The sequence below is a fragment of the Pocillopora verrucosa genome, chromosome 8 (assembly GCF_036669915.1).
Source record: "Pocillopora verrucosa isolate sample1 chromosome 8, ASM3666991v2, whole genome shotgun sequence".
In the NCBI taxonomy this organism is placed as follows: Eukaryota; Metazoa; Cnidaria; class Anthozoa; order Scleractinia; family Pocilloporidae; genus Pocillopora; species Pocillopora verrucosa.
The window spans coordinates 23,195,485-23,222,981 of NC_089319.1; the positions used below are offsets into that span (position 1 = coordinate 23,195,485).

The 27,497-nt window shown below is 38.8% G+C and overlaps 2 protein-coding genes across 12 annotated transcripts in view; one reads left to right on the forward strand and one right to left on the reverse strand.

The window, feature by feature from the left end:
* The window catches only part of LOC131792543 (arginine kinase-like), a 17,943-nt gene extending 8,656 nt beyond the window's left edge, over nt 1–9,287 (forward strand). The window contains exons 1-6 of one of the 4 annotated variants that reach the window (XM_059109943.2): nt 1,575–1,764; nt 5,639–6,548; nt 6,916–7,076; nt 7,320–7,749; nt 8,074–8,538; nt 8,818–9,287. In XM_059109943.2, coding sequence (XP_058965926.2) covers nt 1,622–1,764; nt 5,639–6,548; nt 6,916–7,076; nt 7,320–7,749; nt 8,074–8,538; nt 8,818–8,988 — 2,280 coding nt within the window. In that variant the 5' untranslated portion in view covers nt 1,575–1,621 and the 3' untranslated portion in view covers nt 8,989–9,287. The other 3 variants (XM_059109945.2, XM_059109944.2, XM_059109946.2) reach the window with 3 other exon arrangements.
* A 413-nt stretch (nt 9,288–9,700) lies between these two features.
* LOC131792544 (uncharacterized) lies at nt 9,701–25,945 on the reverse strand. 8 transcript variants are annotated; one of them, XM_059109950.2, is made up of 10 exons: nt 25,838–25,945; nt 15,503–15,739; nt 14,439–14,731; nt 13,814–13,908; nt 13,402–13,558; nt 12,822–12,885; nt 12,314–12,367; nt 12,001–12,221; nt 11,163–11,337; nt 9,701–10,309 (listed from the first exon to the last, which is right to left on the reverse strand). In XM_059109950.2, exons 2-10 carry the CDS (start codon nt 15,729–15,731, stop codon nt 10,104–10,106), a joined length of 1,494 nt encoding a protein of 497 aa, XP_058965933.2. In that variant the 5' UTR covers nt 15,732–15,739; nt 25,838–25,945; the 3' UTR covers nt 9,701–10,103. The 8 variants fall into 8 exon arrangements, with proteins under 8 accessions (XP_058965933.2, XP_058965930.2, XP_058965934.2 ...); XM_059109947.2 differs by having other exon boundaries at nt 25,773–25,876; XM_059109951.2 differs by lacking the exon at nt 25,838–25,945 and adding an exon at nt 25,443–25,509.
* Nucleotides 25,946–27,497: the final 1,552 nt, after the last annotated feature.

Here is a 27,497-nt window from a genome sequence, read left to right on the forward strand (position 1 = left end):
AGCATTGTGGCTTTGCTGTCGTCATTTTATTTATTCAATATGTGGTGTATAAAGACAGCAAAGACATATTGTCTTTCCTAGAGCAGGCCCTGATGTGTATTGGCCAAGGCTATACTTCGCTGAATGACAGCACTTTCACTGATAAAATTTCAAAATTGTAATCATTGGTAGAATTCAATTTGTAATTTGAAAAATCGTATGAAGAAATGTACAATTAATGTTGGATATTCTCATTACTGTGGTTTATAGCCCTTTCACAGCTGTTTTATGCACATGTATTATTGTTAGGTTGCCAGAAAAAGGTCAGTTGGAGAATGCAAAATTTTTACATTGTCAGTAAACCATTTTTCCTTTATATGTATAACTATTAATCACCAATTGGGGGATTTTTATGTTATTATTTTTACTGCTAAGAACTGAACAATGAGTGTGAATCAAATAGATAATTGGAACCATCTAATAAGATAGATGGAAATTGATTTTAGTCCAAATAAAACTGTTATAGAGCTTAAGTTAGGATTCATTCAGACTTCGTTTGTGTTGCTTTGGTCACGGGAGGTGCTTTCTTTTTACATTAACAAGGGTTTAAAAAGTCACCCTTTGAGGGCATTGTTGGCCTAAAATGTACAGATGGGAAATAGCTCAAGTGGGGAAATTTTCTGTCATACCAAAAACCATTTTAGTTTTGTTAAGAGGACTGTTTAACATAATTAAGGTCCCAAACAGCTCCTACCAATCAAGAGCGTCGTTTCAGACCTATTGCCGATTTAGCCATTAAGTTTCGTTTGTTTTGACCATACATTGGCCCCACGAAATAGGGGCCACTTTCCCTCCCTCTAGGGTACGAATTAGTTCTAGAAGGGCTGATTTGGCCATACAACATTTGACGTCTTTTAGGATACCCGTCGCCTATGTCTTGAGATTTTAATCTTGAGTGAGACCTCTGCTACTTGGTTACGTCTGCAAAACACGTCTGGAATTTCTCCAAGATATAATTACTTTACCAGAATTATAAGCTACCCCTCATTTTTCCATATTACCCCCATTTTCCCAAAGGAGCCCCGTTAGGAAGCCGTTTCGGCTATCCTACACAGGGCCATTTCTGCCCTTTTGGCTAGGGCCAAACAACCCTTTTTCAAAAGAGCCAAATTAGCCCCAAAAATAGGACTATTTTACTCACTAAATGGCCCTATTTTGGGGGCTGAAACAGATCCTTTCAATTTATAGTGAAAAACCACTCGTGCGAAGCCTCACGTCTCTAACATGTCAACAACGGTATCGTTCTACCTGTTTATACACCAATTACTTTCCTTCTTTTGACAAAATAACGTATAACCTTTCAAAGTTACTTTTCACTAGCTTTGACCGGTTTGGATAACCTCAAAATTCTTCACAACATTGTATCGCATACTTAACATAAGCTAGATAACTATATTTAGAATCAATTCCCTGGAGCCGTTTAACCAAATTAAAATTCTCTTCTAAACAAAGGAAAGAACGACAAGTTTGCATATGGATTATATCTTGTTTAGAAATTTGACCGCGTCAGGACTGTACCCGAGAAATAAAATTCGGTAATCTATGCTAATGTAAGTTGAAGCGTCGTTTTTTTCAACTCGTTATGGGGCTTTTTCCTTCGAAATCGAAGACAGCTGCTCAGGGAACTCAACAAACCCAGCAAGCTAGCGCGCCACAGAATACTACTCCTTCGGTTGAACCTCAAAATCAAATCCAGGCAAATCAGGAGCCACGAACTGTTAAACAGTAAGTTGTTGTGTTGCTGGTGTGTACATATTATGAGCATGTTCGCGTTACTTGATTTTCTTGCATCCAAAATGGTTTCCTCGGGTGAGGTTCGTTCTCAATATGCTAACCGCGCTGTTAACAAAGGGAGTAACCAAAAGTTCACAAGTTTGTGAGTCACAAATCAACGGGAACCATTTCCAGGCTGAAAAACGCATTGTTCGCTCGCGGTGCTTGCGTTAGTTGTGTCAAGCTTTTCCTGTCCATGTTTACTGTTCTCTCAAAAGAGCCAAAACTGCAAATACATTTGAATTAGTACAGGTAGCGATTTTTGTGACCGCAAGAAATATCGAGTGGATGGATAGACTGAGACACACTCCTTCCTCGTGCTTTTACATCTTTCGAAAAAATTATCGACATCCTTACTGGGATTACAATTTAATGTAGATCGCAAAACGCTGATATTGGCTGATAGCAGTAATGGGGAAGGTGGAGCGTCTCTTGCACTGGTCTCGTTTTAATAGTATTAGGGCATGTAATTCGACATTTTCCTGCAATTGTGTTTGGAACATCGTCCTTGCGAGCCTTCACACTAAGAGAGTGTGTTATGCCTTTCGCGCGACTAAATGTGTTCCTTTAACTCCAACAGCAATCAAGCGTACTAAATCAGCTGATAATTTCGTCATTATTCCTGAGCATTTCGCTTTAGGGTTTCAGTGAAGTAGGGTGCTACGCTTAATTCACTGTAGGGATTTGTCAGCCATGCTGTAGGTGTTTCTATTTGGTCGCTAAGGCCATTCCCGTTGGCTTGGAAACAAGCCAGTGTGTAATTGAAAACACGTGAAGCTGTCAGCAAAGAACGAGTCTGACAGATCGGCGGGACAGGTTATCCTCCAGGCTTAATGAAATATAACCCAAAAAGCTACAATAATCCTCGAAAATCTAAGCGAAGGAAATTGTCGATTTAAGGGTTAATTCCGCCAAGTTTATAAGAAATGTTATTTACCTTTGAAGACAAATATAGGATTTTGAACGATCAGCGATAATTATTTCACTTAGTTCAATTTACAAACAGTAACTAGAAGTTTTAATTTTAGATTTTGCTTGACAATTTTACAACTCATTTGCAGTTCCGTCTGGAAATTTTATCCAATCAATTTTATCGCTTGCGCTACGTTGGTTGCACTTTAACGATATCCTGAGATTTTAATTGGACATGGTGATGTTTTTTTCAGCGTCGTGGGAACAATAGATTACGAGCAGTTCTTTCTTTCGGCGAAGTTCGTCGCGCGAGTAAAAATAGTCAGGGAAATAAGAGGGGCTCTCGAAAAAGATGGGACCACAGACTTAGCTCGAGAGTTTGGCTTCTGCACTGCGTGCGCAACGCAAAATTTTGATCGGCAATCGGCAAGAAAAAAGATCATCCGTGTTAACGCTTGCCAACATTCGTCATATTTATTGCGGTTTCTGACAATTCGTTCGATGAAGCCAGAGCAGACTGAGGCACTTTAAGCTCTTGTCCCTGGAAAGGGCCTTCTGGAAATTTTTGAGAACCGCGACAAGCAGTCCACCTCAGGCAATTTATAAGTGCCAACATCCTGAGCTCAACGTAAACCGAGCGCTAGACATGCGATTTGTAAACCATTTCAAGATCGCTGAAGGCAAATTACAGGCACTCACATGACAAAAGTCAACCCTTGATTAAATTCTTACAAGTTTCGTTCTTGAGACTTACCCTTACCGAAACATTGCACAGATTTCCAGTTTATTGTGCGCCTCGAAATTTGAGATGGTTAAGTTTTCGTCTGATTACCTGTGAGTTGCGATGAAATGAAGATTGATTGATAATTAGGGGTCAGTTAGAAAAGGACAAGACAAACCAAAGGGATGAGGTCGATACAATATGTCGCATTTCAAGCCATTGTGTGACTGCTTTGTTCAGCTAATCTTGTGGTACAGACCTGTTTAGACAGACTTCACAATACACTGTTTAACTGTTTATTAATCACAGCGATTAGTGAGAGGCAAACAGGGCAAATTGTGTTTTAAATGATCTGTTTATTTCGTCACGCAAGAGTTCCTGTTTTGCGTTACATTCCAAATTTCATTTATTTCCTAAGGCCACCCATGGGATAACCGGTCGAAAGTGGATGACAACTTATATAAGAAAACCAAATCCTTTTCGATTGGCTAGCAAGCAAAATTATGTTCTAAGAGCGATAACGGGATCCCGGTTAATGACATACAGTTACCTTCAAATGAGAGAAATCCAGATATGAAGAAGTTTGGAAACGTGGAAAAACAATACTACAGGCTTATTTTTGTTCCAAAAGCCCATCATAAATATGTTGTGACAAAAACTGGAAATTAAGCGACAGTAGGGTTCTCAACCCAGGTCTACTCGCCTAAAGATTACATGCAAATCGCGCAAGGGACATTTGGTGATTCTGCTTGTCAACTGCTGCCGCCCTACAAAGCAGGTGTAACCGCCCGTCTATCTTGTGTCTCTCCTCCATCGTCCTTTTCCATGTAAGTTTTAGCAATTTCGGTTCTTCAAGCAGTCACTAAGATACGCTTTTAGTGGTGGAGGAATTCAGGGAAGGAATCTTGATTTCCTGATACTGCTGCTCGAGTACTGTCACATTCAAAGCAGGCGTAACTTTTCGTCGCTCCTCCATCTTTATTTTGAGTTCTATCATACGATTACAATTGTGTTCTCCGATCAGGGTGCTAGGTAAGCTTTTAGCGGTAGAGAGGATATACTATATACCAAATTGTTTTTGTGACTTCCAATCGAGTCATTCCACTAATTTTTCATCTAGCTCGTTATACTAAAGGACTTTCCACTGCCGTGTGCCAGAAATTTGTAAAGTACGTACATTGAAGTAAAAGCACACCATTGTAACGTATAATCCTGATATGATGTCCACTTGTGGGGATCGCTTCTCTAGAAGTTTTGTTCGATGTGCGATTTGATTTATTTATTAAGTAGTTATCAAGTTGCCGAAAGATCGGGAGGCTCTTTGAAAATTCAAACAGTTGTTCAGCCGCATGGACGTCTTATGATACGTCAGTTTTCGCTTTCGGTAAATTAAGAAAGGTGTTCTGTCACCACTGTATTTAAAATCGACTGTGACCAAGAACATTTCACCATCTTGAAGATGTTTGGTACAGCTTTACTCAAAATTATCCCAGGTATAAAAGCAAAGCACAAATTGTGCTATTCGTCTTTGACTGGATTGATTGTAAACGTTTGAGAAAGGCAAAGACAGCTAAGAAGTTTTCTTATGGTATTTATATCTTAGAGGAAAAATAAATTATTTTCTTTACCAAACAGGTATTGTGGCTTGAAGAAAACAACCATGTAAAGATATTTATGATTTTGAAAGATACGATCGGTAGAGAAATATATTATGCACGAAATGAAAATCGCGCTGAAATTAATGTGCTTGTCAGAGAGTAATGTATGCATTACTGTGTCGACTTTTAAGGGGTATGGAAATTCACGAGATTGAATCATTTGTGATAGATTTTCGGCAACCATTTTGTAGTCACTCCACCCAAAATTGGCTGAGAATTTATTCTGTTTCCAAAAGAAGGAAGTCCATCTCTGAAATAATTTTCGGAGTAAACGAGAGCATCGCAGAAGAAGAATGTTGACACAGACTATCTTCCTTATCAATAAAAATCCCTTTATGACTGTAATCCGCTTGGTTTGCTTCGCACGTATTAGCATTTTGCAAGGCAAACAAATAATACTTCACGGTCGACCACATAAAGCCCGCTCGTTGAAATTCATTCCACGACATGCAATTCAGTGACATATATCCCTTGTTAATCATATTGGACTCGAAATCAAGCAAAGTGATTCGAAGAGTTTTTTATTTATCTCCAGATATTCCAACGGCGACGACATGACTTTGCCAAATCAGCTTTCGAGTCCTGATGCAAACCCCAAAATGCTGATGAAGAAGCACCTCACTCCAGAGGTGTACAAAGCTTTGAAGGATAAAAAGACCGCCGGCGGTTTCACTTTGCACGATCTGATAAACTCTGGCTTGGTGAATCTTGACTCTTCTACTGGCTGTTACGCTGGCGATGAGGAAAGCTACACCCTGTTCGCGCCATTACTGAATCCTGTTATTGAGGAGTACCACAGCCCTTACAAGTTGGCAGATGGCCATACCTCAGACATGAACCCAGACAACGTTGATGCACCAGACTTAGACCCTGAGGGATCTTTCATTCGGTCTACACGTATACGTGTTGCCCGAAATCTCAGGGGCTACCCACTAACACCCAATTTATCCAAAGAACAACGACTCGAGGTCGAAAAGAAGGTTGTTGGCGTCTTGACGTCTTTGACCGGTGATCTCGCTGGAAAGTACTATCCGCTGTCAGGAATGGACGAGGAGACCCGCCAGCAGTTGGTGGATGACCATTTCTTGTTCAAGAAAGGCGATCGCTTCCTAGAGGCGGCTGGCGTCAATAAGGAATGGCCTGAGGGACGAGGTATCTTCCATAATGACAGCAAGACCTTCTTAGTCTGGGTGAACGAGGAGGATCAACTTCGCATAATCAGCATGGAGATGGGTGGCGACATCAAATCCGTACTCACTCGCCTGTGTCTTGCTGTGAACGAGATAGACAAGCAGCTGGGTTTCCAGCAGACTGAGCAGCATGGGTATCTGTCCTCGTGCCCAACTAATTTGGGTACAGGAATGCGCGCTAGTGTGCACGTGAAAATCCCACATGCCAGTATACACCCAGACTTTAAGAATATTTGTGATCAATATCATATTCAGGTACGAAATATTAGCAGAAGGCATCGCTCTCAAATATGTTTCTTTTATAGCTTGTATAAATTTCGATTACATTTCTTTTGGACGCTAAACTTCCATGTGCGAAGTCTTACATGGTGGTTAGAAGTAAAAGAGGGGGAATTTTCCATTAATTGTTCTCCTGTTTTAAGAAGCACCACTTTGCTCATAATTAGCCACAATATATCTCCCCAGGGCGAAGATACAAGCATTTAAGCCAAAACATTGAAATGATAGACAGGAATGTTAAAGGAATGCTTTGCATGAAGGCTGTGGACCGCATTTCTGGGGTATGAAAGGAACTAATGTCTTTGAAGCTTAAGGTATCTTAAGGATGGTGTATATTTTTCAGCCTCGTGGAATCCATGGTGAACATTCCGAGTCCACTGGAGCGGATGCTGGTGTTTATGACATCAGTAACCGCCGGCGCTTAGGTCTGTCCGAGGTTCAATGTGTTAAGGACATGTATGAAGGGGTGAAAAAGCTGCTGGAGATCGAGAAAGATGCTATTGCGTAAGTACTTTGGTTTGAAACTTTGCCCCACTTGTTAACATATCCAAAATCTGAAACACGTAGGACAATTAGGGGAATGTGAAGTTAGAATGGAGTTGAGTTTGCAACTAGTGGTTCAACATTAAATCGTTTGAGTGAAAGGGACTTTTTCCGAAGAAAAGTTTCTGAAAAAAATAACTTGATTGAAAGAAAGACTTTAAAAGTGACAACGGTAATGTAAGAAGGGTTCTTCTCCTTTGTTAGTGAAAAGGAAGCCATGTTCCCAGAAGCTCTCAACAAGCCCGAGGTAAAGTCTCTGCTGAAGAAGTATCTTACTGAGGACACTTTTAATGAGCTAAAGGATAAGAAGACAGCTAGAGGCTGTACTCTTTGGAATCAAATCAACTCTGGTGTGGAGAACCTTGACTCTTCCACTGGCGTTTATGCTTCAGAACAGGAAGCATATACCCTGTTTGGCAAAATGTTCGACGCCATCATCGAAGACTATCATGCTCCCTACAAACTTTCAGACAAGCATGTCACCGATATGAACCCAGACAAGGTTGAGGCTCCAGATCTGGATCCTGACCACAAGTTCATCAGATCCACGCGCATCAGAGTAGCGCGAAATCTCCAAGGCCACGGTTTGCCACCCAGTATTCATAACAAAGAGAGACTGGAAATTGAATCAAAGGTAAGTGTATGGTACAAATCCTGTTCCAAATCCCAAATAATATATATACAATTTTAATTTTTGTTATGAAAAGCGAAATGCAAAGGTAATTGTTGAATTTCAGACGGATTTCTGTATGACTGCCTGACAACCTGGCAAAGTTCACTGAGCCTGAACATTTACTGACGCCTGAGCTGAAATTCACATCACATTAGTAGACCTGTTAAATAACTAAGGAGCAAACCCGGTAAATCTTAATCATCGTGGACTTTTCAGGCCTCAGTGATCGTGCTCAGTTTATTTTCACATATTTTTCAATGGAGTGTCTATCATTGCTTCCTGCAGATCGTAAAAGTTCTAACGTCCTTAACCGGAGATCTAGCCGGAAAGTACTACCCTCTGACTGGAATGACTGAAGAAACCAGGAGGAAGCTTGTGGAGGACCACTTCCTGTTCAAGAAGGGTGACCGCTTCTTGGAGTCCGCGGGCATCAACAAGATGTGGCCTCAAGGTCGAGGAATCTTTCACAATGACAACAAAACTTTCTTAGTATGGGTGAACGAAGAGGACCACTTAAGGATTATCAGTATGGAGAAAGGAAGCGATATCAAGTCAGTGTTTGAGCGCCTATGCTTGGCTGTCAATGAGCTGGACAAACAAATTGGATTTCAACACGACGAATACCGTGGAAATCTTTCCTCGTGTCCAACTAATCTGGGCACAGGTATGCGTGCTAGTGTGCACGTGAAAATCCCGCACGCCAGTGAACATCCCGATTTTAAGAAGATTTGTGACGAATTCCACATTCAGGTAAGGAATGCCTGAGAATTTTTCTTGCATTAGATTAAAGATGATTGTCAAACAATACAGAAGGGTATGAAAAAACATCGTTTTAGAGGATAGAAAGTGGACTGTAACAAACCCTTGTGTCACCTTGAAACGAGGAAGGAGGTACGCCAAAATATCTGCACTCTTCCTTAGAACCGTACCTGTTATTTAAAACCGAACGGGTTAACACATACCTGATCAGATGGACATAAGTGATCATTCTGTTTGCTTTCTCATATTGTAATGCCCTTTTTTCTGCAGGCACGTGGAATCCATGGCGAACACTCCGTGTCTACCGGAGAAGATGCTGGAGTTTTTGACATCAGTAACCGCAGACGACTGGGTCTGTCGGAGGTGCAGTGTGTGCAGGACATGTACAATGGCGTCAAGAAACTTCTGGAGATTGAGGAAGAAGCTCTTGCTAAGTCATAAACGAATCTAACTAAATTCCAGTGTTAGACTTAATGCAAAAGGGTCTCAAAAATAAACGTGTGGGAATTTTTCATTCAAAAAGTGTTTAATTCCAAATTACTTTTCTTTGAAGTGTTTGAAGTGTTAGCAGGTTGGGCTTGTAATTGTAATTTTGCTAAAGAAGTGATAGATGAGTCTGAAACAGGTGTGATTATTGTGGCAGTTTCAGCTGTGGATGTGGGTTTTCGAGTGACAAATATTTGAGGTCTGATTAGTGACTAGCTTTTCAGGTTTAAAATAAAGGTGATGATATTGCTGTTGTTATGTTAATTTATTTTTGACTCTGCATATGTACACAACATATGTCGTGAAAATTTACAGTGAAAAAGAAATGTTTTTTCTGTTCTTTTTTTCTGGAATATTATCCAATATTGTGATTTTAGGGCAGGCTCGGGGGGAAAGTGGACAGAGTAACTGTTCATTTTTTCAAGTCTCTTTGCTATGGAAACTAAACCTATTTTTGTGCCCAACAGGTAATCCTGCTCCTTTGTATCTCAGTGTCTACTAAGGCCATATTTTCCTTACGAGTCGTCATTTCTATCCCGAGAAACGATGGTTATTATTTTTTTTTTTTTATTTATTTCTTTTATTTCCCATCTATAATCACAAACTAGTGTGCCAGTGCGAGACGTGAATATGAAAGTGATCAATAAGTGGGAATAAGTGAGAATCATTTATGGGAACTGCGGTTTTTTTTTTTTTAAGGGCGAGACAGTTAAGACTTCAAGACGGAGAGAACCAGTCCAACAATGAAAATTTTTTTGCGCCTCGTCACCTTAGCACCTAGCTTACACTTTAACGTAGGCTTACATTTTAGACAAACCACTTCCTTTGTTCTTACAAAATTGCCAGGTTTTAGATTACCGACAGATTTCCCCTAGTTAACACGCAACTCCTGCATCTGCTACACAACTAACACGCATTGAAAAGATCATAGTAAAGAGAACCTAGTTAAGAACAGGCAGTAAAGCGTCTATAAGTCTACAACTGTGCTTATTCTTTGCTCAGCGTGTCCTTCTAGAGGTTAGCTAATTGAGTATTGGTGTAAAAATATTGCGTTAAAACGTTTATCAGCTCTAAACTGACGTCCAGGTTTCCTGAGTCTCGCTACTGCAGTTTTTTTCGGGGAGTAGGAAACGGTCACTAAATTTCTGCCGCAAAGACATGAGTGCTTTCCTGACGTCTCCAGCAACCTGTTCTTCAAATTCCCTGAGCAAAGCTGTCCTTTTCTGTGTTTCAGTGTCATTCGTATTGGATACCAGGAATTCTACCTTATTAGTGGCTGAAATTAAAAAATGTTGCTTAGCTTAACTGGTGACCTCTTAACAACCTTTTGACAGCAACGCTGTAGAAACTCAGTGGTGATTATGGTGAAGGAGACGTATTGGGCAAATTAAACGTCATTCGTTGGCTGAAAAATCTTTTTTTTCCGAGGTTTAACCGTAATAAGTGTCTTACTCATAGCCTCAAATTACATACTAAACTCAAACTGGCTACAAAGTCTGGCGGACAGTACATAGCTAATCAAAACCATATTTTTCCCAGGGCAAAGCAGATAAGGAAATATCTCTTTCTTTAAAAACAGATAAACTTAAATCATAATAGTCATTTTTTTTTTCTTCCAAAAAAAGGCAGAAAAAGCCATTTTGTTACAATTTTGACAACCGCCTTCTAGCAATCGCCCTGACGAACGGCAAACGCCCGAAACGTCAGCCTTCAAACTCTTTACGGTGGCCAATTTGCGTTTTCAACTCAGTTGATAACACTAAATACCCTGTTATACTCTCCTACCGACGCAGCACCACAGTTTCTCTAGAAACTTACCCCCTTTATTCATTCGCCTTCTGGTAACCAGTGTGAGCTATGAGACTTTCGAGCTCGCAACAAATTTGGAACTATTTTTCAACGCCAGTAGACGTTATACTCTCCTTTGTTAGTGATGTTGATGGCCCATTTTTGTTCCAGTGCAAGTATCATCTACACTGGGGGATGGTATAAGAATAGATTGCGCCTACATTACTTGCATCCGCATTACTCGCTTGTTTTCAACCTCGCTTGTCAATCAAATCATCCATACAGCGATGTGCCGTAAGGAAAAGGTCAGTTGTGAGACAAGGGTTACGCAACAAACCAACCTCCTCGTTCACTTTTTCGCATCCGTGTCCTTCGGCACATTTCCCAGGTTGCACCGGAGATGAGAAAGAATGTGAGAATCCCCAGACAAGTGAACAAAGCTGGGTAAAATAGTAGACCTTCTGGATCTACACCTATTGTTTGATCACCTGGTGTCATTGACTCCTCTAGGCCACTCTGAGGTAAAAAGGAAAGAATAAAACAATTGAAAATGATCTATTTCAAATCTTTCGTTTTTCAAGTGCTGGCGGTGAATTTATTTTTTCTTAAACATTATACTTCTTGACGCCAAATTTGACGATAAAATGAGGAAGGTCATCTGTATCGTCCCGAGCCCTTCTTCTTCACTCACCTATCGTCAAAAAAAAATCAAGCAACTCTAACGGCTCTCACCAACCCATTGATATCAACGCTGTAAAATCTCAGTTTTGGTTACGGCGTATAAGACGTATCGTGTAAATCAAATGTTTGTTGTCAGCTGAAAAACGTTTATTTTCTCGAGATTCAATCAAAACTAGTTTGTTTTTTATAGCCTCTAACCCATATCAAACTCAAACCGATTTCAAAATCGCGGACCACTTGCCCTGACGCACAGTGCACAAGTCGGGCACACGAATTAGGTGAATTAGTCGTCTGTTTGTTTGTTTGTTTGTTCCTATAGAACACAAAGGTCATTTTTATCGTCCTTGGCCCTTCTATTGACTGCCCGTCCTCGATGCAAACTTCTTCAAAATGCGACGAACACCAAAAATAAGCTCACTTGATTTATCACGTAAAGGAAAAAGAAACAAAACAAAATGTTGGCATACCAGTTGAAATTGCTTCAAGGAAATCATTTACCTTCATGGACTTGCCCATGTACAACTCAGCGTATTCATACATTTCGGACTCCTCCGAAAAGCGCAGGTTTTTCAAACATTTGACCAGGCTAACCAGTGAAGAGTTCTCGATCAGTGCGCCATATTCCAGGTATTCTTGAGAGATGACTTCTTGTACTTTGAATTCGTTTGCTGGGAAATAGTCTCGATAATGATCCAAGGTGAAGCTGTCCATGAGTCCTCCTTTGATAGCGAGAAGATTAAGTGAGTGTAATCTACTTCATAGATCCTGGAAAGTCTGTTTTTTTTAATGCTAAATACAAAGTGATATATACCTATGGCTTTCCCTTCCAAAATTTCTTCTTGGATCTCTTTAATGCTGTGGACTCCTGGATTAGGAAAATTAAGAGATATCACGGTTATTCCATGATCAAGAGTATTGCAATGGATAACTCAATCGATAACTGTGCGCTACACTTTTTCAGAAAATCATTATATTCTGTCCTTTAAGAGAGAAATGTAATCGTTTGTGATCACGTAACGTTTCGACTGCATACTGTTAGTCTTCTCCAAACGATGAAGTCGATTGAGTACGTGTCACCTATATGCCGTTGTGCTCAGCTGTGATTGGGTAGAATTCCACGGCTGTGATTAATGCATTATTAGATTATTTCTGACCTTCTACAACAGTACATCCTTTCGTTCATATACTTTTATGTCGCCAGCTTGATAGACCATTTCATTTATGGGCCACTTGCTACATGCAATTCTCACCTAAGGAATGAGTACGGGCAAATTCCATTTCTGGAGTTTTGAATTACAGCTAGAGTCAGCATTACTCACGTCTAACTTGAGCTTGTCTTTGAAAGCCTGTCGTAGCCTCAATTGAGCCAAATAGAGCCGCTACCTGTACAAAAGTGTGGAAATACATCGTATAATATCCCAAAATACTCTTCACGAGATTTGGTTTACGAAGGAAATTCATCTCAGAATTTCCTTTGTGAATATTGCATTAGCACTGAATCTTACCGGTAGGGTCAAGTAAAGTGTAAGCCCAGCTAACAGTCTTGACGGATAGACATTCACACTCATAGATGTATTGATTATTGAGGATCACTTATTAGATGGGAAGTGAGACTATACTTTACCCTTTGGTGAAAGCTATCGATTACGAAAATGGCCTGCGTCATCTTTAGCTTTTGACAACACTCTGAAGTCTATAAGCTTACCTTCCAACATTTCATTGACAATTATTATTAGTGGTGAAGAGAAGTTAGTGTTTTGCCCCTAAACCACACAACACAACGACCAAACCGGTGATATTATGCTACCCTGAACTTCCTTTTATGCAGTCTAGCACACCGTCACTGAGCTGCTCGTCCTCTACGATGTATTCAAAGACGGGCCTGAATTTGTAATTCACCTTTGCCTGAGGGAGGGGAATCATAGTGTCTAAGCTGATTGTTGTTAGAGAGGTTGTTAGCATGGCAGTGAAGATGGAACACATGCAAATCCCAGTTAAGATCCAGACGATCGCAAACAGTCTCCCAGAGATAGTCTTTGGGCAGCGATCACCATATCTGAAGTAAAGAAATAAGTTGGATGATTTGCAAGATGGCTGACAGATTTCTTCGTTTCCACCACAACTAATAGTAGCTCTAATATTTCAAAAGATTTTACATAGCATCCTCTGTAGTGCCGTCTTTCAAAATGGTAGTTAGGAGGAAATGTTATGCTTCAGATTGTGAGTACAGAATTGCAACAAAAAATATCGGAAAAAAAAACAGACATAGTGACTAACTATTGGCCTGATGGTAAGCGTTCTATGGTTTTACCCGACTGTTGTCATGGACACAAAAGCCCACCAAAAGCCTTCCCATGATCCTTGAACGAAGCTCAGTGGAAATTCCTCTGTGTTTTGCCTAGTATCCTGTGGAAATAATTTCGATTGTTTACCACTGATGCCGGATAGAAGCACAGATAGATAGACACCCACGCCTGCTGGCTGACTGACCACTTAGACTAACAGATTAACAGGGACTGAACAACTGACAGACAGACACATAGATAGAAATACTTGCTGACAGACCAACTACACACAGACTAACAGATTGACAGGCTGACTGATTGAATAATTGACAAACAGAGACAGTCAGAATGACTGACTGACTGACATACTGACAATAACTGACTGAGAGAAGGCTAACAGACAGAATGACTGACCAAATGACTGACAGACAGACAGGCAGACTAACTGACAAACTGACGGACAGATAAGTACTGTGGTACAAACAAACAAACAAAGAGAGAAATAGAACGATAGAAATACAGGAGAAAAGGAATGAAGGCAAACCTGCTAAAAGAAACGAAATTGCGATTACGTTTGTATGTCGTTGGTAAAATAATGAATTATGAATGTAAGGTAAAATCTACTAAGACAACTATGAAACATTTACAAACCAGTATCCAGGCAACGATTCCTGCTAACACCGACAATAACAGTGTTAACACCAGCACGGGCCAAGAGCTGAAGATGGAGGACAAAATTTTAATGGGGAGGTGTTTTCTGTCAGCCCTCTTGACGACAAATGCGACTCCAGTGTTAGGAAGTATGGGAACCACTTTGCTCTGAGAACTTAGGCCACTTTCCTTGTAGTTGAGAATCACGGGAAGTACAATGTCAGCCTGATACGCGTCAACGTATTTAATCACAGTTGATGAACAACAGCTTGATATCATAAAAACCAAGTTTACTGGAATAGAAAGTTTCTTAGAGTTAGTGTAGTGAATCACTCTGCCATAGCGAAGCCCTTGGGCACGGAATCGAAAAAAACAATGTCCATGGTTAAGACAATATGTGACAATACCCCAAACGAATAATTTACACGGCGCTCAAGGACTATACTTTCGTCCATTGGCACGGATTTACGAGTGTGTTTCATCAAAGATCAGTCAACGAGACTCTGGTTTTCAGTAAGCGGAGAACAAGGTGGTGCTTCTTTTAAGAAAAGTGTTTCTCTGCTATAAAATTAAGTTTCCCTTATGGCAAAGAATCGTGATAAATGTATAATGGATCGCAGATAAGATCATTATTGGAGGAAAAGAAGTGTAATTGTATTTAAACAGTGAGACGTCTGCTATAAAATATTGGTGCGATAAAATTGGCCTCTCTGTTTACTAGCTACATGCCTAGTCTTCTATCAACAAATTTAAGGAAGTTGTGAGGAAATCATGGTAACTTTCTCTGTTCTAATTGCTCATCCTTGTTTATTCTAGCTTTAGCCTAACCTCCTCTGCTTTCGTGTGACCAAATGCACTGATTAAACTCATATCAAAGTTTGACAGAAGCGCTTGAAGCTTCACAGGGCATATAAAGCTCCCTGACTTTCTATCACAGATCCATAGGATTTCAAAAATATTTGTTTACACGTTTTAGATTTTTCGCCCCCAGAAATTGCTTTGAGTCGTGAAAGCCTCAGAAATCCTCCTTTTTAGCTCTTTGTGTATGAGTTTTTTTTACTCACATGGAAACAACCCATCGTAGGAAGTTTCATTACCGCTGACTTGTTTAATCACGTGGGGTTCTCGAGCAAGGAGCTCATCCCACCTGACTTTGATAGTATCTGGACACATTTCAGTTTTCCTTAAATCATCCATTATCATCCCATCATCTTCCGTGATGTTTTCGGCTGAAATAGATTTCAACTGAGGCGCCATCAAGAGAAAAGTCATTATGAATACCAAAGAAGCCATGTCTTTACCTACAAATAGAAAAAGACAGTACCTTTGACAAAATTCTCCATTCTGATGGCCTCTTACATCTCTGCTATTGGCGAAATTTTCCGGAAATAAAATCAACTTTAACATAAAAGATTTCTCAAACTTGCAAACCTCAGAAGTAGTAATTTTTTCGGTTATTTAGTGACAACAATTCAACTTGTATGATTCAAGAGTTATTCACATGACCCTCCCAGCTTTGGCGGACTCCTTCAATGTTGTGGATTGCTATTTATTTCTCTTACTGAGCTATGAACCGCTTTGTGGAGCCATGCTGTGTTTGGCCAAGTCGCTATCAATATTTTTCCTACATCAAGATCTTTGAAAGATATTTCTACAAAGTGCTCTCAACTCATGGGATTGGCTACATTAAACGATTTCCTAGTAGCCAACAATTCCACATTTCCATCACACATCATGGCCTTATAAATACTCGATATCTATTAATCGAAGACGATTTATAAAATAATGAAAAAGGAAAGTGTTCCTACGGCGTCTGTTATTTTTTCTACAGACCGCACGCAGAAAATTAACGCAAGCCAGCTGTTAAGAGGCTGTCTCTCTTATTTCCACCCGGTCAATTTTGCGTCAAAAATAATTTTGCCTGAAACTCTGTTAACAGAAAGACTTTACCTAGGAAAGAACTAAATTAGATTTGGTTTGATTCGAAATAATTTTCTGACTGCATTACGGGCCATAATTATTTCCCAGTCCGTAGGGACCGTCGCAACGTCTCGAAAATTGAAAAATAGGCATATTTTGTAACGTTGTAAAATATTTGATTCGCATAGTTAAGCCACAGAATTTATATCAGATTGCTTAAAAACCTTTCTAGTTTGCCAAGAAAGTTAGAATTTGCCCTCTCAACAAATTTGAAAAGGCGAATTTTAGCATATTCTGACCACTAGAAATCGCCATCGGCCGATGGCCGTAAATAACCTTAATTTAGACGCTAAGTTTTGGGATTTGGGACCTGGTTGACGATTCTATCCTACACAGCCGTTAAGTTTAGACCTTTATAGGCAAAAATATGCAAAAACCCCTGTACGTTTTCGATTTTTCAAAAGTTATGACCGTTTGAATCAGCACATGTACGAGCATTCGCGATTTTTTCGCCTACACCAAAATCGAACCACTGGAGCAGATTTCGTCATAAATACAGCTTACCCGCTTTGCAGCCCGGCTTCATGGCTCACTTCAGAATTTTTCTAATAACCAAATTGGTGAAATCCATGATAACTTCAACAAATAGCTAGGTATTGCCTTCGAAAAGTTGGCGGCATCCATCGTGATTCGTGGTATCAAAACAAATGCCGGAATTGGCCACATTTCGCGGTGAATCACCCATTTAACATCGCTGCAGAGCTGAATTTTTTCCAAAATCAGAATATAAACTCACCATGTCAGGAAGCTGAGGGAGAAATGAAGGTTTTAGGCTTCTGAAGTGAAGAAATAATCGCTTAAATTTAGATCCAGTTCGATGTTATGCTGTTCTCACAAAGCTCCGCACAAAAGAGAAGACCGCTGATAGCTTGTGCCGTAGGTTGTGCCATATGGTTTTGTTTTGTATCCCAAAGTAATATTTGGGCAGAAAAATTTTGGATGAAAAGAATAAATGCTTTTACCTGGAGTTTGATATCATATAATTAATAAATCAATTTCAAATATCCTGAGCTTGCTTCTCTCGGTTCCGCGTCGATTGTGTCCGCAGAACAGCAACCTGTCAATAGCCGGAGAAATCGGCTACCAACGTGTTAAAAACTTGACACATGCTTCGTATGAACAGATGTTATAAGTGTTGCTTTTGGTAAATTTTCAATCGATTTCATCAAAACATTTCACTGACTACTAGATATTATAATATATTACACTATAACAACGCCGTCAGAACTTGATATCGGAAGTAAAGGTAGTTTGTATCTGTAGTGCATATTCTACACTTTCAGCCACCGTATAAGACATTGTTTACATAAGTCTACTGAGAAACACACTGACAATCACTAATCACGTCCGACAATTTGTCTATGAGGATCTGTTTTTTGTCTCTCAATTTTACAGGATCTTAAAATGACTACAGATGGCTCTCAACAAAACCACATTGAATTTCTGAAGTGTGTTATTGTGGTAACGTTCACAGAGGTCCTACGTATCGTAGCAGATTGGATGTGAGACTTTGATCTCTTTGTTAACTTTGTCTACCAGATCTTATCTCTCGGAATTTTCCTGGACGCATTGGATATCTTCCTCCTCATCCAGTGATATCCCGATCACACCCTGATCTTTTCGCCGCATTGCTGCTAGCCGGGAGAAAAAGCTCTGAACTTGGTTCTTTGTCAGCTACTGTCCTCTAGTGAACAAACGTGCATTCTATTCATTTTTCGCATTTCGCATGTCCACTGCAACTTGGGCGGGGTCGGCCTTTCGCCCATTTCTTTCTCCAAGTGTAAACCGTGCCGTTAGGTATTCTTTTACCTTCTCTGAAAATCTAACGCTGCCCCTTGGTTTGCTTACGGCCCATCCTGTTCGTAAAGACGAGTGGGGCGAAGTATCCACGAGAGAAGTGAGTGGTGTACTAGAACCTAACGAACAGCTCGAACACTCGATACCAGCGGTATCTATCGACGAGAACTTAAGGGCCCAGTCCCTTTTGATTGCATCATACTGGCTTTAACCGGCTGACTGTATGCTTTCCAACGTCCAGGTGCAGCTCCAGCTGCGAAAAGGTTTCGAACACTTCAACACATCCAAACACAGAGCATTCAAACAATGGCGTTGTACTCTCTGTTTCCTTGCTGCCCTTTGAACGCGCTTGACCACATGCTTTTCAGGAGGATCATAAAACCCTTGAGATTCTATGGTTTGAAGGGACGTTTGACCTTGGTGCTTGATATAAATTACGTCATATGGAATGTACTTCCCTTTCCTGATGCCATAACATTTCCAAACTCTCAGACCGATATCTCCATACTCGAACCGAAGTTGTGGAAGCTACTAAAATGCTCGATCTTATTTATACAGAGTGTTCTTTGATTCGTCTACTATTCTTACTGCAGCTGTTGTTCCCTTCACTGGTTGTTTCGTCAATGCGTATCCTCTGTCCAATGAAAGCTTTAACCACCTCGCTGAAGACTCGCTACAGACTGAAGCCTCTCTGGTTTCGAAAAAGCACTTGCATGCCATACTACACTTGCAGGCCTTCCAAAAAAAATAAAGGGTTAGCGGGTTCACCCGCAATGATTAATGCGGACCTCTGTTATACGCGATAGTGCAATCGTTCAGCTTTAAATTCCAAAACGCCAAACTTCGACACATAGACTTACAAGTGGAGTTCTATGACTGATTCTTGAAGAGAATGCAGCTGCAATCCAAAGTTTCAAAGGGACATTAAGCGCGAAACATGGCTTTAGTTTTCGAGTTTAGTTCGCAACAACGAGTCAAAGAAGAGTATCGACAGATGCCGACCGCTTAATTTTGGAGGTATTTGCTGGAGTTATCATAAAGTCCAGTTCACCAGTTTGGGAAGCAAGGAATATCTAAAATTTCACATAAACCCATGATTTCTCCGGCTATTAACATGTTGCTGTTCTGTGGACACAATCGACGCGGAACCGAGAGAAGCAAGCTCAGGATATTTGAAATTGATTTATTAATTATATGATATCAAACTCCAGGTAAAAGCATTTATTCTTTTCATCCAAAATTTTTCTGCCCAAATATTACTTTGGGATACAAAACAAAACCATATGGCACAACGTACGGCACAAGCTATCAGCGGTCTTCTCTTTTGTGCGGATCTTTGTGAGAACAGTATAACATCGAACTGGATCTAAATTTAAGCGATTATTTCTTCACTTCAGAAGCCTAAAACCTTCATTTCTCCCTCAACTTCCAGACATGGTGAGTTTATATTCTGATTTTGGAAAAAATTCAGCTCTGCAGCGATGTTAAATGGGTGATTCACCGCGAAATGTGGCCAATTCCGGCATTTGTTTTGATACCACGAATCACGATGGATGCCGCCAACTTTTCGAAGGCAATACCTAAGCTGTATTTATGACGAAATCTGCTCCAGTGGTTCGATTTTGGTGTAGGCGAAAAAATCGCGAATGCTCGTACATGTGCTGATTCAAACGGTCATAACTTTTGAAAAATCGAAAACGTACAGGGGTTTTTGCATATTTTTGCCTATAAAGGTCTAAACTTAACGGCTGTGTAGGATAGAATCGTCAACCAGGTCCCAAATCCCAAAACTTAGCGTCTAAATCAAGGTTATTTACGGCCATCGGCCGATGGCGATTTCTAGTGGTCAGAATATGCTAAAATTCGCCTTTTCAAATTTGTTGAGAGGGCAAATTCTAACTTTCTTGGCAAACTAGAAAGGTTTTTAAGCAATCTGATATAAATTCTGTGGCTTAACTATGCGAATCAAATATTTTACAACGTTACAAAATATGCCTATTTTTCAATTTTCGAGACGTTGCGACGGTCCCTACGGACTGGGAAATAATTATGGCCCGTAATGCAGTCAGAAAATTATTTCGAATCAAACCAAATCTAATTTAGTTCTTTCCTAGGTAAAGTCTTTCTGTTAACAGAGTTTCAGGCAAAATTATTTTTGACGCAAAATTGACCGGGTGGAAATAAGAGAGACAGCCTCTTAACAGCTGATGTTGACAGATTGATAGGCAATTTCCAATTATGTCTTGTAGATTGCAATGGTTGACACTTCACAGATATACATCTTAACGTTTATATTCTTAAGAATTCAAACTGAAATGTGTAATCGTTGACTTCCCTCGAACTATTTTGATAAAATTAACGTGCTTTGTTCATTTATAAAGCCAAATAACAATCCATATTTCTTGTTGAATCTGTTTAATGATATGAAACCGATTTGGAGATTAAAACTTCGAATGAAACTAATTTTTGTTTTTTATTTACTTTTAATTGAAGATTCTCTTCTTTTCCCAGCCTTGTTTACGTAATTGAATAAGAGTGAATTTCGCACATCGTACCAAGCATCGTTAAGTTACTAGTAGGGTGGCAAAGTCGAAAAGTTGAAAACCTACACAGCCATTTTTATAATTTATGTGATGAGGAAACTGATAGAGAAGCAGAGGAAGAACATAACAGTCAAATAGGAGTTGTTATTATTCTCATCTAGAAAACCGTAACGATTATAATTTTCAGAACGAAATTTAGAAACTTAAAAACTCCAGTGATGATTTACGATTGAAAACAAGCTGCAACGAGATAAGAATTTTTCTTACAATGTGTGTTGCAGTTTATTCCACAATGTAGTCATTTCCGATGAGAATCGCGTCATATCTTTTCAGTTAATTGGGCCGACTACTTACGTGTTACCGTAGGAGAAATAATGCATATTGCTTTAAAAGCTGACAAATAGCAATAGTTTGCGGTCGAAACATAAAAAAACCACATTGAAACTCGCAATTTATCACGAAACAAACGATAATGTTCCGTCACCGTTATATTTAAGCAGGTCAAACTACAACCTATCTCACGATAAGGAAAAAGTTCGCAAGAGGGGATTGAGGTCAGGTAAGGGCCGTGGGGATTGACGGAGATTTAAAATGGTGAGCTGATCATTACAGGCCGAAGTTCGAAAGGAAAGACGGAGAGAGTAATAAATCGATTTACTGCCCATCAAACCTGTAGGCTATGGAAATGATGCACTTTTCGCCGTCTTTGTCCTTTCTGTTGACGTACCTTGTGTAATAGTAATAATTATGGTCCACACAAGGAATTATCTATGTAAAGATATCCCAATATTGTACAACCCTCGAATTGATTCGTTTATTGAGGTAGTTTAAATTATTATTCAAACGATTCAAATATCTCTATATCTATTTGCATCAAACATAACACCTGCTCCATTCCTAATTGGTTATTTCGTTAGAAACTCTAATATTTGCTTTTCCCAATCCAACAAATTCGTTGAAGTCTATCTTTATGGCTTTTGATCGTTGTGATTAACCAAACTTAGGGAAACAATTTGTCAGTCAGAGCTAAGGAAAATGATTCTTTATCAAGGCAGCTCAAAGAGCAACGAGTGATGAACTAATTTGTCAGCAATCGTAAATTATGTGCCTTCTTTAGATATAAGAAACATTTTGCTCACTATACGCGGATATTAAAACAAAAAAGCCACAATATTAACAATTTTTATCATTGTATCCATGTGTAGTCCTTCTTCAAGTATTTTTTTTTCTTTTTTGTGGACTGAATATGTAATTATCGGAGGCCCCCTAGACAATACGTCGAGCAAAAGGTAGAGAGTCCTTGAATTAACTTGCAACTGATTCCGTGTGAACGTTTGGTGAATTAGATATGGAAGTAATTAAGTGTTTCTAAGCTTACCTTAAAAAGCAAACCAAGGGTTCAGAATAGGGTCGTATCGATCGTTTAAAATGGCGAGCGTCTAAAGATTCTCTAATAATCCTTCCAAATTAATATTCCTTTCGAGGGCCAACTCGCTAATAATTTCTTTTTTTCTCTTGAATTTAATAGCAAAATGCAAATTACTGCTTGATTACCACCTTTTATGGACACCAAATACAATGGCAAAAATTAAGAAAAACAAAAGCTTTCGAAAACAAATAATCTCCAATAATTGCTCAGTTTAAAAGTGTTTCTGTCAAGGCCGAACAAGAGTTCGTTTTTCTTATCGCGTTCAACTCGTAATTGACTTCTTGTACAATTAATTTTTCCCAAGAAAACATGGTAAAAATTACTATGTATGTCGAGGCCTGTTCATATTAAGGCGAGACCAGCTGTAAACGGATATGATTCCCCAAAATAAAGAAGTGATCCAATAACTACACATTATAGAAAAAAATGTTTCTCCATCACCATCAAACACCTCAATGTACAGTTTATTTACGTGTTTTTGATAAAACCAATTTCCAATACTACCACCTGTGTAGACAAGATCTGTTCAGCAAGAAATAATATGTTAGTAGTTATGGTAATCATACAATACTTTAATGGCACTTTCGCTTGTTAAGTTAAGGACAATTTTCCCTCTTTTAGCGCAGATAGAAGACAAGTGAGAATTAATAAATAGTAATATTAATTGTGAAATTCTCCAAGAGCGCTGCTTAGGGTTTGAGATCTAAGAGCACCTTACAGATAGAAGAAATGAAAAAAATATGCAAAAAAAACAAAATCATGCAATAAAACTTTGTTTAAAATTGATTCAATTAAAATTTTTTGAGCTCTCTTTTGAATGGAAAACAAAGTTTGCGCCTTTTTAATGTTCACTGGCAAGGAATTCCAATTGGTTTAGCTACCAAGAAACATCGAGCACTGATGAAGGCAGAACAAAGACATTACTGGTGGGTTGGAGCTTTTTCACTCAGTGCTTTAAGTGACAGTATGCCAATTAAGGTGAAAAAAAATTGGCAACCATAGCTCTGAAAATGCAGCAAACGACTGTGTTAAAGCAACTTCGTGTGCGCCATAACAATCAACATCATGATCGACACATACCTATTAAAGATCGGTTAATATGATTAAAATTTTATTGTTTTCTTGAAACAAAATTAAGTATCCAACACATCACAATCAAATTTTCTCGGAGCAGTATAATTGAAAATTAACCACCGGGAAAACGTATTTTACTTTTAGCCATGACTATGGCTTGCTTCAGTCACGTTTTTCGTCGTCAGATCTCAACAAATTCATGAAAGAGATAATTAAGTTCAGTGCAAAACATAAACATGCAAGCCAATAAAAAAACAAATATTCATTCTTTTTGTTCGACATTCAAGATTGCCTTATTGCGTGGTGCTATCACTACAAATGGTATAGTGAATGTGGGAAGTGAAAAGTTCTCGAATGAAATAAAACTGTACGATGTACTACTTTTTTCCGAGAACTGAACTCCACTAGTATATGTGTTCGAAGCCTGCAACAAATCGTGTTTGAGAACTGTTTTGTAACCAAACTTGATAAATCAATATGCCAAACAGCGAACGTAATAAAGATTCTTGTTATGACTGAAACATATTTCAATAGCAGAGGAGAAACGATACCTCAATATTTTATTACCTTATTAAACATCGAGCATCTTAAATGATGTTTTGACTATTGTCTCAAAGGAACTAACTCGAAGAATATTGGAATCAGAAAGAAGAAAAAACATAGTGAGTTCGGTGGTCTAAATGTTCTGTCGCAAACCTGTGTACAGCTGAACTGTTAGCTCATGTACTGTCGCTGTTAGATCTGTTCCTCTCCCAAAAGAAAATCTCCAAAACAAGCAGTTTGGCAACTGGATGCTGGCTGAGACAATAAATATTCGGAATACTGATTGTATGAATAATTAAAAATTTTTCAATACATTTGATTACCTTACGTTTTCATTTCTTTTTTAATTGTCAGCGGTGAACTCAGCTTCATTTTCCTTGTTAAGTCGAAGTTATAAATATAGACAAAGGTGTGTGCAAAATTTTCTTCTTACAAAAAAAAAATTGAGACGAAAATATTTATCTAGAGAAATCCTTTTTCCTTCAAATCAATTATGAAGCTCAATAACAAACTGTAATTGTCGCCGCGTGACTTCCCGACGCCAGAAATCGTAAATACCCGGACCTTAGCTTAATACACGTCGATCTTTTTGGTGGGCTGTCTCTGCTCTAGCTTAAAGAGAACTCACATATATTTCACCAATGAATTAAATCAAGTGTCGAAATGGAAGTGGTTATTCGTTACCTAAACCACTTCAGAACAGTACTCCTCTTCAAATTAGTTTTAAGCGCAATGTAAAAACTGTTTCTCGGAGATTAGAGAAGATTTATGACATGAAATGCTTTAAAGTATTCGAAGGCGCAACTGGTAACATGTAATTATTTTCTAGACAGTAATGGCAGTACTTTGATGGTCGTGAGCACCCGTTTGTCTAAAATGTAGAGTATATGTCTTGTTCTAGTTACAAGATTATGATCTACGCTTGAAATCTCTTTTATGAGTTAAAAATTCTACTTACTTAGGATTTAGCCTTCGATCGGGTAACTTTTCCACTTAAATTCTCGTTCAATCGGAGAGAAAACACAATTAGATAATATATCTGAAACTATAAAACCGTGCAGGACGCCAATCATCTCGCACAAATACCAAGCAGCGTACTGCGATCTGAGAATGGCCAAAGTTTCCCTAAATATCTATGTTTGAACTCTCGTTAGATAAGGAAATGATAATTTTGATAAATTTCAACAACCTTCCTTTCTGTTCAGGCCACAAATTGATGATAACTTACAATCGGAGTACTTTTCTGCATTGTATTTATTGAAAAGTTTTCAAGGTCAGATACAAATTAATTATTCAAATGTGAGGTTTTCATTTGAGAAAAAGATTGCAGTATGATTGATGTGCTTCACCTGGTGGAATGTAAAAAAGGAATCTAGCTGTAGTTAGTTGAATCAGCCTGTTGGTGTGAAGTGAATAGCTATTTGACTGATTATTGATCAGACAACTATAAAGAATCGGCCTTTGTACAACTCCAGCAGTAACTGACAATAATGATATGTATGAGGCTTCTTAGTCGATTTGGCAAAGTTTTCTGTTTCAAAATATAAACAGGATTTTTCAGGAAACTCTGCCCCCCAAGAGACCTTCAAGATCACAATAATATTCTTTGTTAAATTTGCGCTACGACAACAGCCTTACCTTGAAAGGACGATTTCAACTGAAAAAACAAAGAATCTGTGAAATGAATCACAGAGCGATTGTTCAGCCAGCGACAGCTCGTAGTTAATACCTTTCTTGTAAGAAATTTCCAGAACACTGATTGAATGAATAATTCAAGATTTTGCATTACATTTGATTCCCTTACATTTTCATTCCTTTCGAACTCTCAGTGGTTAAGTCAGCTTCCTTTTCCTCGTAAACTCGAGGTTACATAGAAGCAAAGATATGTGCACAATTTTTTTATTTAAAAAAAATCGTGACGGAAAAATGCTATTTCCTTCAAATCAATTATGGAGCTCAATCACAAACCTTGATCGTCTCTGCGTAACTTCCCGACGCTAGAAATCATAAAAACACGGACCTTAGCTTCATACCTGTCGATCTTTTAGGTGAACTGTTTCAGCTGTTAGTACCTTTCGCGTAAGAAGGATTTCGGTGTTTACGGTCAATATATACCACCTACAATCTCAAGTAATTTGTCAATGTCAAACCACTAAACCAAGTACGACGATTGAAAAATATTTGCATTTAAAAGAATGATCCCAAAGTACGATGACCAAACGTCTTTTAAATGATTAGCATTTATGGAAAAAAAATTGACAACTGAACAAAAAGCAGTTTTGTCATTAGTGTAGTAAAATCCGAAATATTACGTGAGAAATTACACATCTTTCGGATTTGCTTTTTGTTTATCGCGACACTGGCTTATTCCCAACTGTTTGCACGACGTGTCATCTGCTATTTTTTCATAGATTCAGGATGTAATTACTGTTTTCAACAGAGACTTAAAACCAAAAGATGTATGACTACAGGTCTGGAGTCTCAGTATATCATCAATAATTGACAGGGCTTTTCGTTTTTCCTTCACGAAAACGTGCAGCATTTATCTTAAAGCATAAGACAATTATAATTTATCGCTGAAGTATATTTCAGGCCAGAAAAAGATGCTTTTTGGCGTGCACTTTTTAAACTCTCTCCTCTCCTCTTGCCTTTAACACCCTGTAACAAATTATTGTGGTCATTTCAGTGGAAAGGGGGATAACACTAACAAAACAGGGTTATTACAAACTCTGTTCACTCTCATTTATCTTTTTCCTGTTATTTATTGAACAATAAGATCACAAACGCATCAGAAAATCACACACAAAAGGAATCAAAATCGGCCGTACACGCAGTTTCACTATGATTGCCCGGTGTCCCAAAACTTTCAAACGTAAATCAAGGATGCATCAATGCCTCAACCAGATACAGCCAGCTAAAGTTAACAGTTGTTACCATTTTCAAACACGCAAATGAATCAATTTGTGCCTGGCTTCCTTACAGCCTCAAACATTAAACCGCTCTTATTCCGTCTAAAAAAAAGAGCTAAATCACGGGCAGGAAATGACAAAGTTGCAACCTCTGATTGATAAAATATATTGCCTATGTAACAAACCGGTAACGCACTCGGCATATAATAGTGTAACCTCCAGTCAGGGACGATTAATCGAATGTTATGGAAAATCAATTTGTCAATCAACTGTGGGAAAAATATTTTAAATCAGAAAGCCCTAAATGTCCTTAGACTGCTTGGCCTGTTACGGTGGGTCAATCACAGCTTGCTGCTTCGTCGCAAGAAAGACAAAACACACTAATGTGACCGTATTTAACTTTTTAATTTCCATGGGTGACCAAGAGAGAATTTCTCCTTACAATATCAAGCAGACAAGTGATGAGAATAAAGAAAAGTTTTAATTAGGGGGATGTTAGTTGATCTTATACCAAAATACCATCTAAAGAATTGTAAGGAGAATTACTAGTGATATCTTGGGAGTGTAAGGGTTAAGATGGTAATTTGTACAACCTTATGAAAAGAAATCTCGTTTTAGCAGACTCAGTGCCGATCACTTTGAATTTAGATCGACCTCCGAAGAATTGATCATTGGGACGATGTTGCATACCGTATACTTAAAGAACGATAGACATCATTACTCACTTGGAATTCTCATTCTGTTACAAGGTGTCGGTTAAGTTGGAATTCGTTCTGCTTCCAGT

What these genes read in the sequence shown, in the direction of transcription:
- LOC131792544 (XM_059109947.2), bottom strand. Translation starts at nt 25,812, where the DNA reads ATGATTTCTAGCGTCGGGAAGTTACGCAGAGACGATCAAG. An exon ending in TTCCCCTCCCTCAGGCAAAG is followed by an intron (nt 12,886 to 13,401) that starts GTGAATTACAAA and finishes ACTTTTGTACAG; the next exon opens with GTAGCGGCTCTATTTGGCTC. An exon ending in TTTGGAAGGGAAAGCCATAG is followed by an intron (nt 12,222 to 12,313) that starts GTATATATCACT and finishes TCGCTATCAAAG; the next exon opens with GAGGACTCATGGACAGCTTC.